General features: G+C 41.6%; 1 protein-coding gene across 1 annotated transcript in view; it reads right to left on the reverse strand.

Moving 5' to 3' along the window:
* FLT3 (fms related receptor tyrosine kinase 3) overlaps nt 1-12,213 on the reverse strand; it is a 44,162-nt gene that overhangs the window by 18,480 nt on the left and 13,469 nt on the right. Inside the window, exons 3-8 of the mRNA XM_050909306.1 lie at nt 10,601-10,803; nt 9,691-9,806; nt 7,291-7,408; nt 4,853-4,989; nt 4,100-4,239; nt 3,865-4,018 (exon numbers count right to left, since the gene is read on the reverse strand). Coding sequence (XP_050765263.1) covers nt 3,865-4,018; nt 4,100-4,239; nt 4,853-4,989; nt 7,291-7,408; nt 9,691-9,806; nt 10,601-10,803 — 868 coding nt within the window. The remainder of the gene's footprint in view (nt 1-3,864; nt 4,019-4,099; nt 4,240-4,852; nt 4,990-7,290; nt 7,409-9,690; nt 9,807-10,600; nt 10,804-12,213) is intronic.

Raw genomic sequence — 12,213 nt, forward strand, 5'->3', positions numbered from 1 at the left:
ATGAGATAGGCATGCCCAGATGTATCCCATCCTAAAATAGAAGATAAAGATGTACTGAACTGCTTCTGGAAATATCTGTTTCTTGACACTGACTGCTGAAGGAACCAAAGTCATTGCTGGGGCTAGATGTCTCATGACATGAAATAAATCCCACCCAAAGAGACTGAACAGCAGACACATGTGGGAGGAGGCATCAGTGGGTCTAGGATCAGCTTTGTAAAAATCACAGAATCATATACATTGGAGATCTCTGGAGATGTCTAGTCTAGCTCCTGCTCAGAGCAGATCCAACTAGATGAGGTTGCTCAGAGCCGTGTCCAGTTGAGTTTGGGTATCTCCAAGGAAGTAGACTCTACAATCTCTGGGAAACTTGTGCCAGTGTTTAATCAGCCACATGGTGAAAAACTACACTGTAGAAATATTGCTGGACTGGGTTTTTTCTTTTGAGTGTTTTTCTTCCGGTTGTAACCCTATATTCTGCTTGGCATGTTTTATCTCTGTCTAGCTTACTGGTTTAAAAAATACTATCTGGAAACTCCCATATAAACCACAAAAATTTCAGTATTTTAAAACAAGAAGCAATTCCTTTCATGACTGTTCTCCTACTTTTGGACATTAAAGGCTTATTGGTTTTATAAATTGGACCTTCATCTTTTGAATGATCTTTTGGACCTCACCCTTTCCGGCAGAATGTGATCTCTGTGTGTACTGTTAACAACACAATCAGCCAAGAGTGAAGGCTTTCTCCAGAGTGCACACAAGGACCTTGGAGCAGGGTATGCCATTTCTCTGGAAAACAACTCAGAAAGAGTAGTTTCTTTCTTGAAGGAGAAAGAAAATAGCACATTATTGCTTGGCTTATCATTTTTTGGCAGGTTTAAGTGTATTTCTGCCAGAGAAACAGTGAACGTGATTATTCAGTAACGGGAGAGAGGTGAGATGAAATTATTGAGACTGGAATCAAAGCTTTCAAGTCTCTGTATTTATTGTATTTGTTTATTTGTTGCTTTAAACCTAACATGTGTTGCAAAATAGCTTGCATATTCCTGAATCAAGATTGTGTAGTGCTAAAAATTCTTTAGTCAACACCGGTGGAAATTGAGCATAAGAACTGCAGAAACAAAGAGCCTTGCAGCTGCAGTTGTTGGCATGATCTCTGTTGTGCTTTAAAGTGGCCTAATCACCCTGCCTGACCTGACCAGCTACACAACATGAGATAAGTTGGTGAAATATCAATTAGCAAAGAGCAAACCAGAGCTGTCTGGCTGCAAGGCATTATTAGAGATGAGAAGACCACCCCTCAATGTAGTTATGCTAGCCAGGCTCCCCAGGCAATGCCGTATGTGACAATCAAATCAGTTTTCTCTTGGTTAAGTTACATCACGGACCTTTCCCAGTGTAGCTATAGGTGCTGACTCACGCACAGTGATGGTTTAAAGGTAAGACACTGATCATTTCAGAAAGTGCTACCCTATGACACGGACAACTGAGTGAAATCTGTATATCACTGCCGAAATTGAACCTGGGATGCTAGCACAAATTCACGCCATCAGTGGTTGTCATTAATACATTAGGCTAAAGGCTGGGGTGGATCAGAAGCACAGGATGTCCCTGTATAACCTTGGAGAGAGAAGCATGGCTGTTAGCTAGGTATGATAACATCCCCCTACTTTAATCCACCACGTAGGCAAACAAACAGATTTTTTCATCAGCAAAGCCAATGAGCCCTCAGAAGTTTTGTTGGCATAAGGGGTATTAAGACAATCATCGTAGCTTGGCATACCCCAGTCAAAAAATACCCCACTCAGAAATACAGCCTTCCAGGGACAGTGACTCAAATATCCCCTGGTACTGTGACACATACACCTGATAGTTTATGGATCCAAGAAGCTACTATTTCTGAATCAGGCACCAGTACTGAGAAAGAAGAGGATCTTGCCCTACCTCTACACTACCCCTTCACCCCTACCTTCCTGTTTACTAAGAACGTGTCTGTAGAAAACGTGCCCAGGTATTGTACTCAGTTATTGTAAATGATGAGAGAAATTCCTGCTCAGTGGTAGGCAGAAGCTGAAAAGAGGATATTGCACTGGTAAAGTAATTTCTGAAGAGACCAGGGTAAGTATTCTCACTTCCTACCATTCCTAGCCTAGGTGTTGTAAAGTCTGAGAGCAAGGTCAAACGTGTGGTGAGTGCTTCAGACAGCCTTGTTCGCAGGGCTACAGACTCCAACTCCAGGCACACCAGTCAGAAAACTCCCAGTGGCTACTCCAGCAGCATGGTCCTAACTACAGCTTTCCTTTTTATGCCTTATTTCCAGACTTATGCCTATTTGTATATTATTTCCATCTGAGAAACAAGGTTTGCAGTTGAGGCTGTTCTGGACTAACTTCAACACCGCTGGCTTTTAAATCAACACGTTGCTTAAGTAGAATGAGGTTTCCTTTGGTATGCTTTTGACTTTTAAAATTGCTAGGCCTTGTGTAGCTTGGTGTTAGGAGGATGGTTCCCTTCAGTGCCTGGAAAGCAGGAGACACGCAGAACAACCAATAATGCTGGAGTAGTTGTCTCTCTAGCTTCAGGTTTTCCTTCGGATCCATCACAGCTGCAGCAGCACTTCTGCATGGCAGTTTGCCAGCTCTGTCAGCACTCGCTGTTCATTATCTCTCTGGGCTTACATTCTCCATTAACACAAAAGTTTTAATTTCATTTCTGCTACCAGTTCCACAGGTTTTGGAGCAAAAATTCTTCCCCAGATTTACTTTCCCATAAAAAATTTGGCAAACTCAAATGGCGACTTGTCAGTCACTCCCTCTCCATAAGAGGAAACGGTCATTTCTTGTTTGTTCTGGGTTTTGAGTGGGAGAGCCTGCCACCAAGAACCTTCCAACTGTTCAATTCCTTCCTGTCAGACCCAGGTCAGGCCTGGTACAGATTTGGTATCCACTTTTTTCTGTATAAGAGCAACAAGCACCTGAAGGGACCATCCAAAACAGCAGAGCAGAGGCCACGAGAACCTCTGCCTTACCTCCCCACCTCTGAAGGTGCAGCAAAGGTGGGGTGGAGGTGCCATATGTGAGTGAAAGGGAGATGCAGTGGGAGCAAGTGGTGAGGAAGAGACTGAGGCCATGACTACAGCTTTTCAAAACCCATACTGGAATCACAGCAGGACATTTCTGTCTCATATTAGTTGAAACCAGTCACTGGTCGTTCCAGACTCTGGCCAAAGTAATACACGGAGCATTAACAGCTGAACACGCAGGGCAGGTCATGCATTTTATATTCTTGGCCAGCTCCAGAAACAGTGTTTTCTGCAGTGCTTTACCTCGAACTGTTTGTATCTGCTCTGCAGCTGCCTACATCTGAGTTGGTGGCACAGAGAAGGGCTACACAACTACACTACTCCCCCCTGCCCAGAAAGCCCAACGCATAGCCCCCTGGGGACCCTATAGCTTTGTGTCCCCACAAAAAGCCACTATGGCTTTGCATCACACGGGCTGAGAGTCACCTACAATCACATGAGATGAATCCCAGCCTGTGTTTCTAGAAATACCATTGAAACAATCGTGTAGACTAGATCTCTAAACAGTGCCATTTAATTTCCCTTCTAAAAGCACTGTCTTTTATTGGGAATTATTTGAAAAGCAATATAAAGAAAAGGTTGATTATCTTCAGGTACCAGAATGACTCAGTTCAGATTAATCTCTTGGCTCTCCTGGACTGCCAGTAAGTGCAAACAGACTTTTTCCTTAGAAAAGGAACTACAAACATATGCTGCATACTTGCAAGCAAAGAACTGCCACATGGAAAACAAAGCAAAACAACCAACCAAGGGACAAAATTAGCACTGGGGCTTGGAATTACCTAAAACTGTAACCAAAGCAGTTTGATTCGGATGAACGGTAGAAGAACAGGTATAATGTCCACTATCACTTCTTCCTGCTGCTGAAGCAAACGCATACTGGATCCGAATTGCCGAGTGATCTGTTTGATATTCCAATCCTTCAAACTGGCGATCCTAGTTTTCAACAGAGATTTCCATTTAATCAGTTGATAGTACACAATAGTACCTATTTTAAAATATGCCCTGTCTTCTTACCTGCTCAACTTCTTTGTTTTCAAAAGATAATTTTATTCCAAATTTATAATTACGGTGAACAGCTCTGCATCTAATCAGCAATGGTTCCCCGACTTTAAGAAGTAATTCAGGTAAATGTGCTGCTTGTCTTTCATTTAAGTCTACAAAATAAAAAAATAGTCACTGAAACAACTGTCACTTTGCCTGGAAAAATGCTCAGTTAGATCAACATTTTTTCTGCTAACACTGTATAGACATCCATTATTACATTGTAATGATAATCAGAATTTGGGAAAATTACTCATTAATCAAGAAATTAGTAAATTTGATGGATTTAGATGTCTCAAACCAAATTTTGTCATAATTTACAAGATATCTATAGGGCACATTTCAGCACAGAGCTTAGATCAGGTCAGGTTTATTTAAAAAACCAGACAAACAAACCTGAATTTATATATTAATTTATAATTATTTATAAATGTATATATTTGAGAACACTTTGAAGAGTGTTTCCATGCAACACAGTCCTAAAAGCATGAAGACAAAGTTAATAGGTGTTTAGCAAATGTAGAAGGGCAAGACATTTTTTACGGAGATCACAAATAGCTATTAGAATTAGGTTTTAAACATGCAACAGAGCAATCATATTCATTATTAGATTTGTTCCAGTGATTACAAACAACCAGCTTAGCCCAGAAAGTGTACTCAGATGAGTAGCGCAACTACAGCGGCAGAATCCAGCTTGCATGTAAGTAAACTTTAGAGAGAAGTTACCTATTGTAAAGAGGCTGGTGCATTCTCGGCCCAGGTCATTAACTGCACAGCACCATATATAAGTTTGAAATAATTCATGTTGTGCCTTCTGTATGCCATCTATTTCCCCAGTTTCTTCATGCGTTTTATCAGGGCAACTACAATTACAAGCACAATTATTCATTGACTCATTTGGTTAACCTCAAGCAAATAAATCTGATAAATCTCCAAGCCATGAGAATATGCAAACAATAGTGGGAAAACTGGGTCTTACATAGCTGAATAAAAAGGAACTAGGAAAGGTGAAGATAAGAAAATAAAAATGTCACAGCCTAGGCAGAAATATGAGCTGAAATGACCTGAATATGCTCAAACTGGCTCATAGACAGGTAGTGCTGTGACTAAAATCTGGACAAGAGTGAAATCATAGAGGCTGAGCTTTCACACCACATCTCTGAATTCCTGGTGGTGGGAGCTGATGCAAATCCAGTGGTTGTTATGAGACCCAGATCCCAAACTGCCAAGCTGCAGAGAAAGGCACTATTCCCACTGTTAACAGAATAAACTTTATATATTAATAGAATGGAAAAAAAAAATCATTTAGCTCCGAAAATTATGATCCCTTGTAACTTCTTCCCAGCTCTAATGCTTCAGGTGAAGTCCCCGGTGACTCGAAAAAGGGAAACATTGCCCCTTTTTTTAAAAAGGGTAGAAAGGAAGACCCTGGGAACTACTGACCTGTCAGCCTCACCTCTGTGCCTGGGAAGATGATGAAACAGATCCTCCTAGAAGCTATGCTAAGGTACATGGAGGACAGGGAGGTGATTCGACACAGCCAGCATGGCTTCACCAAGGGTAAGTCCTGCCTGACCAACCTAGTGGCCTTCTATGATGGAGTCACTACATCAGTGGACAAGGGAAGAGCTATGGATGTCGTCTATCTGGACTTCTGTAAGGCCTTTGACACGGTCCCCCACAACATCCTTCTCTCTAAATTGGAGAGAGAGGGATTTGATGGGTGGACTGTTGGTGGATGAGGAATTGGTTGGATGGTCGCATCCAGAGGTAGTGGTCAATGGCTCAATGTCCAGATGGGGATCAGTGAGAAGCGGTGTCCCTCAGGGGTCCATATTGGGACCAGTACTGTTTAATATCTTTGTCAGTGACATAGAGAGTGGGATCAAGTGCACCCTCAGCAAGTTTGCAGACAGCACGAAGCTGAGTGGTGCAGTTGACATGCCTGAGGGACGGGATGCCATCCAGAGGGACCTAGACAAGTTTGAGAAGTGGGCCCATGTGAACCTCATGAGGTTCAACAAGGCCAAGTGCAAGGTCCTGCACCTGGATCAGGGCAACCCCCGGTATCAATACAGGCTGGGGGATGAAGGGATTGAGAGCAGCCCTGTAGAAAAGGACTTGGGGGTACTGGTGGATGAAAAGCTGGACATGAGCTGGCAATGTGTGCTCACAGCCCAGAAGGCCAACCATATCCTGGGCTGCATCCAAAGAAGCGTGACCAGCAGGTCGATGGAGGTGATTCTGCCCCTCTACTCCACTCTGGTGAGACCCCACCTGGAGTACTGCGTCCAGCTCTGGGGTCCTCAGCACAGGAAAGACATGGACCTATTGGAGTGGGTCTAGAGGAGGGTCACAGAAATGATCAGAGGCCTGGACCACCTCTCCTATGAAGAAAGGTTGTTCAGCCTGGAGAAGAGAAGGCTCTGGGGAGACCTTATTGCAGTCTTTCAGTACTTAAAGGGGGCTTACAAGAAAGATGGGGACAAACTTTTTAGCAGGGCCTGTTGTGATAGGACAAGGAGTAATGGTTTTAAACTAAAGAGGGTAGATTTAGACTAGATATAAGGAAGAAATTTTTTACAATGAGGGTGGTGAAACACTGGAACAAGTTGCCCAAAGAGGTGGTAAATGCCCCATCCCTGGAAACATCCAAGATCTGGTTGGATGGGGCTCTGAGCAACCTGATCTAGTTGAAGATGTCCCTGCTCATTGCAGGGGGGTTGGACGAGATGACCCTTAAAGGTCTCTTCTAACCCAAACCATTCTATGATTCTATGATTCATATTTCCAAAAAATATGAAAAACTAGAGGGAAAGGAGATACCTTTGATTTGCTCTTGTGACATCAAAATACTAGAATCTGGAATAACTTTTTTCAAGCCAAGAGCTGAAAGTTTCCAAAAGAGCACAACAGCCAACATTTCTAAGAAAAATGTGTTGCAGCACTCCAAAAGTGGATTATGCAGACACAGGTTTTCAACCAGCAAGTGGGTGTGCAACCCGGCAGAGCCCATCTCCAAAAATTCTGACCCAAAAGCTCTTCTTCAGTTATCTCCCCAGCTCACTAGGCACACTAAGCAGTACGAAGCCTCCCCCCTCTTCTTCCGAAGATGGTAAACTTTCAGTCTAGAGATTCAGCATGCATATAAACATACACCATACCTCTTTTCAGGTGTTCTGCAAAATATCCACTCCACAGAGGGCTGGGGGTAGCTCTCAGATATGCACTCGATAGCATCTGATTTTTCCCTTTTCCTGAAATAGGGTTTGCCTGGTTTCTCTGTTAAAAATCATGCAAATGTTTAAGAATGCTGAAATAATCTTGAAACAGTGTTTTTCTCATTTCATAGTACATGAAGCTAAAGAGCTGTAATTTGTTTCAGGAGGTTTCAGCACTGAGGGAACAGAAAATGATTCTGCCCTAGGGATATTGCGGGTTGGTCTCATGAGCTTTTCAGCCTTGATTGCTAAATGCACAGCTTCCTCCGTATCAATGGCCTGCCTCTATACACCAGAGAATAATCCTGAGACTGATACTGAAAGGTGTTAATTTGCTGTGGTTGCTATTCATTTCTCTGGGCAGGAGCACAGATGCCTTTCGAAATCACATCCCAAGCTGGTGGCCTTTGGTGGAGTATCTGTCGAGACTACAAAGTCTCCACACAACATGGGATTGTTGCATACTACTGTCAGATCAGATACACGATGGAAAAACAACGGGTGATAATGACTTCTGATAACCAGCAGACTTCTCTATCCTATATCTGTAACCCAGGGGGAAAAGGTTCCTAGACAACTCCCAGTCCCCTGAACCCATCAGGCGTACACTTGGACTAAGCACAAAAATTTAATGTATTAAAACTGGTAAAGATTTGACTCAAAATGAAAAGCACTGAGTCTGGTTTTAGGTCATCTTACAATGAAATTACAGCTTCCACACAGAAGAGTGACATTTTCTTTAGAGTCATACTTCCATTGCCTGCAAGGTGACGTGCTAAAGTGAAACTAATACTTTGGGGTTTTTAATTTCTTTCTTCATTTATCTCTTATAAGCTAGGCCTAGAAGGTTTTTTTTCACCTATAGAGATTTGCATCTCAGTTGAAGGATTCACATCTAGCCTGGAGGATTTTATGAGAGACGTAATTATGATATTAGATTCACAGGAACAAAGAGAATGCAATCCAAGCAATTGATATGGAAAAGATCTTTATCGAGACTGTTTCGAACTACTCTTGCTTGCACATGTAATAACATTTTTTACCTCTAAAGCCTAACTGATATAGTAGAGAAGGTAATTTTTAATTAAAGATTTAATACCCTGTCCCCTCAACGAAGCTGTTAAAATTATAATTAAGACATGCAATAGGCCTTCAAATAAAACAAAGAGAGACTGGAGGTGACACTTCTGACACCTGGGAGAGAAAAAAAGTCAAACAGAAGAAATACTTTAAAAACAAATAAAGGGGGAATAAAAAATGTTGATTAGTCACAGTTTATTAAAAACAAGGCAAGTAATGATGCTTATTGTTAAATCTGTCTCTAGAAGGGTTTGCCAGTCTTTTAGCTGTTTGGATTGATGTTTTGCCTTCTTTTCTTTGAAATTTCTTTTGCATTTTTTAATTTTATCTTTAAATTTGGCCCTTTCCAGACAAAATAATATAGTATTTCTCTTTTGTTAAAAAAAATCATGTCAACGTGGGTCTTTTCTTTTTAAGATGTTTTTGGACACCCCTACTTAGAAACAGAAGCTTGAACTTTGTTGCAGCAGTTGCATTTGCATCAGAGATGTCTCTTGTGTGATCTTTGAGAAAATTCAATCAAATCTGCTCCCACTGTGAGCCTTTCAAAAAGTCGCACCTCGCATGTGCTCTGTCATGAGCATTTAACAGCAGTTAAAATCTCAGCTTCTCAGGCACCCTTGTGCTGACCAGCTGCAGTACTGATGGGTTTTACCCTAAAACCCGATAAGCAAGTAAAGACTGGCACTGAGAAGAGGGACCTTTTCTTTCCCCTTCCCTCAGTGGTGCCTCTTGCTGCCCAAAGAATTGCGAAAGGAAAAGCTGTGACAGAAGTGCAGAGACCCAGTGGCAGGCCCAGGCGGAGAAGTGGCAGTGGGTCAAAGTGTGACTTTGGAGTGCCAGAGACCAGAATATAAAAGGGACGTCTTCATCTGGTCCAGACAACAGCCCAGCTGGCAACACAGAATAAAGAGGTTAAGACGCAAGCAAACAAATCTAGCCTGTGAGCTTTGAGAGCACAAAAAAGCCACCCTTGATTTGTCCCTTTTAGCACAGAGGCAAATGTCTCATAGGGGAGAAGAGGGCTGCCGTGCATTTACATCTTTATTTGTTCATTTGCATGGTTTATTGACTAGCGAAAGGTGAATCTCAGCAGTCTGTGGTTTTGACTTCAGCCTCTGAAGACAGCTCCAAGTCCTATGCAAATCTAGGAAGATGCTTGAAATGCAGCACAAGAGAGCTTCATTGCTTTAACTGAACTTGAGTCTCTCCCCTTGAGCCCACTGATGGAGTGACCCCTTTCATCTGAGATGATATACTTACTTCGAATGAGAACAGGCACAACTACTGTGTAATTGCTGGTTTTACTTATGACCGAGAGGGTGTATTTTCCAGCTTGTGCTTCTTTTATTTGGGAAAAAGTCAAAGACAAAACATATCTATAAAACACAAAACAAAACTGTATTTGTTATCTAGAAGGTAATATGCAGCAGACACAATAAAATCTTAGCTCTTTAGCTCTTGCAAAACCCATTCAGAGATACTAGTATTCATTATTTACATAGCGCCCTTCAACTTGAAGTGTTTTCATCATGTATTTTCCTACACAAGCAGCACGTAGGAACTTACAACCACAGGTACCCAAGCACATGCTTAACACTGAGCATTGGGAAGGATGGACTTCCTGAGCTTAGGACAGCTGGGGAAGTCCACAGGGAAATGCTTTACCTACAGTCCCATCCTGCATGTTTTGCACGGAGAGGCAATAATCCAGCCTCAGGTTCCAGCCCAGGTTTGGCTGTGAGAATGAGGGTGCTGTTGCTGGTGCTTTTCCTGATCTGCAGTGTGACCCTAACAAGTCACATAATTCTCCATGCCTCAGTTTCTTTGACTATAAAATCACGGTATTTGCCTCCCATGAGCATTGCAAAGCTCAAACTGATCAATGTCAGAAAGTCCGTGGAGACCCCCATGCATGATGCTATACAAATTAAAAGAACTAGCTTACTTCAAACTATTCTTGGCTTTAAGATTCATATGTGTATATGTGTCTAAATGACAATCATCAGCAATGTGCTGCTGGGTGACAACAGTTAAGAAAGAACAGAAGATTTAAAAAGATAATGCATAACATGAACATAAACGCAAACACAGTCACAGAAAATATTCCATTTGCATCCTAAAAGAAATGATCTCTTAAAGGACCTTTGATCCAGTACATGCCTTGACTTACCGATTCTCTGAGTCCAAAGAAGGTTGACAAGCTTTGCTCTCTTTAAAGAACCAAAAGCATGAAATGATCTCTGAAATGTTCATTATCACTCTTAATTCAATATCTTCAAACACATTGACTTCCACATTTTTAGTTGCTTCATAGATATTCTCTGTTCCTTGAGAATTCAAATAACACCCAAGATCTTCCAAAATGTTAGAAATCTGCAGTGCAAGAGGACAGATTGTTATGTATTTATTAGCAATTAGCTTTATTTGTTTTTTTGCATTCAAATATTTTTAAAGGATGCTCTTTTGGAAAAGCTTTCATAAATTAATAATGCCTCATAATGCCCAAATATGAATACAAATTATACTGAAATAACACCTTCATCATACCTTCATTTTGTTTGTTTTTGTTTTTGTTTTTTTTTTCATTTCTACTGTTGAACTTGTTCATAAATATATTGAATTCTACTGCAGGAGGAAACACTATAGGATTCCTGTTGAATTAGTTAATTCAGTTCTCTAGACACATTACAGAACAATTTTACCCAGAAACATGATAATTTCCCTTAGTGATATAGGCTATTCTTTACTCTCATTTTTGTTTCCTTTCATGTAGAACTATAGGAAGACACAGAACTATAATACAACCTTTCTGTTTGCAACCTCAACGCAAAGGCAGGGCCAGAATGTTTTTTTTTTTAGCATCCCACTGCTTGTCACTACATCATCTGACTAGACTGTTCCTCAACTTCTTGGGGGCTTTACCAGGCAAGGAACGTTTGAGCTGGGTGCCTTCACACCTTTCATTTCCTCACCATTGCATACGGCTAAAGGAGAATTGCAAACAGAGAGAGAATATTCCACAGTCATTCTGAAAGCCACTGACGAATTAGAGTCTCTAAGCTTAGCTGCAGCAAAAGGTGGCAAGTAAATAGCTCTATCTGAAGAGTAGCCCTAAATGTCTCCCTTACTTTGGTGGGTGAAATTTATCTGGTGTAAATTTATGAAAGGATGGAGTTCATTGCATCCTCTGCCCCACACTGTGCTTGGCCAGTTGGTTCTTCTCATTCCTTGCTCCTTCTTTTTCCCTTTGCTTGATCTGAGAAGCATCTAGAGATAACAGCCATATTCTGCCTCATCAGATACAAGGACAGCACAGCTTTGGCTGGTATACCTTCATTTGTTTTCTGAATTATTGATTTATTTGTCCAGGAATGAAAAAGATTTCACAAGACTATCTTGAAACAAGAATCCTCAGGAAATATTTTAATTGCAGGTCTCAGCTGCTTCATAATTTAGTTGCCTACCACCTCTTCTGGGCCTTCTGCCATTTTGAGTCAGAAGAGAAGAAAAAAAAAATGTATTTGATTCCCTATCCAGCTTTGGTGTCTCAGTCAAGGTTTAGACCAGGCAGGGATTTATGGGCTTTGGTGGTGGCAATAGAGGGTGGTGCAGCTTTCCCATCAGTCCCAGCAGCCGTGTCACACACCCACCGTGGCAGGCCACCGGTTCACACCATGGCCTTGGCAATCCCCTCTTTAGGGCACATAGTTTTTTACATTGATACATTTCCAGCAATATTCAGCAATATTCAGGCATGCTGATGTGAGACAGCATCAAGGCAGC

Source organism: Gymnogyps californianus, chromosome 1 (genome assembly GCF_018139145.2).
Source record: "Gymnogyps californianus isolate 813 chromosome 1, ASM1813914v2, whole genome shotgun sequence".
In the NCBI taxonomy this organism is placed as follows: domain Eukaryota; kingdom Metazoa; phylum Chordata; class Aves; order Accipitriformes; family Cathartidae; genus Gymnogyps; species Gymnogyps californianus.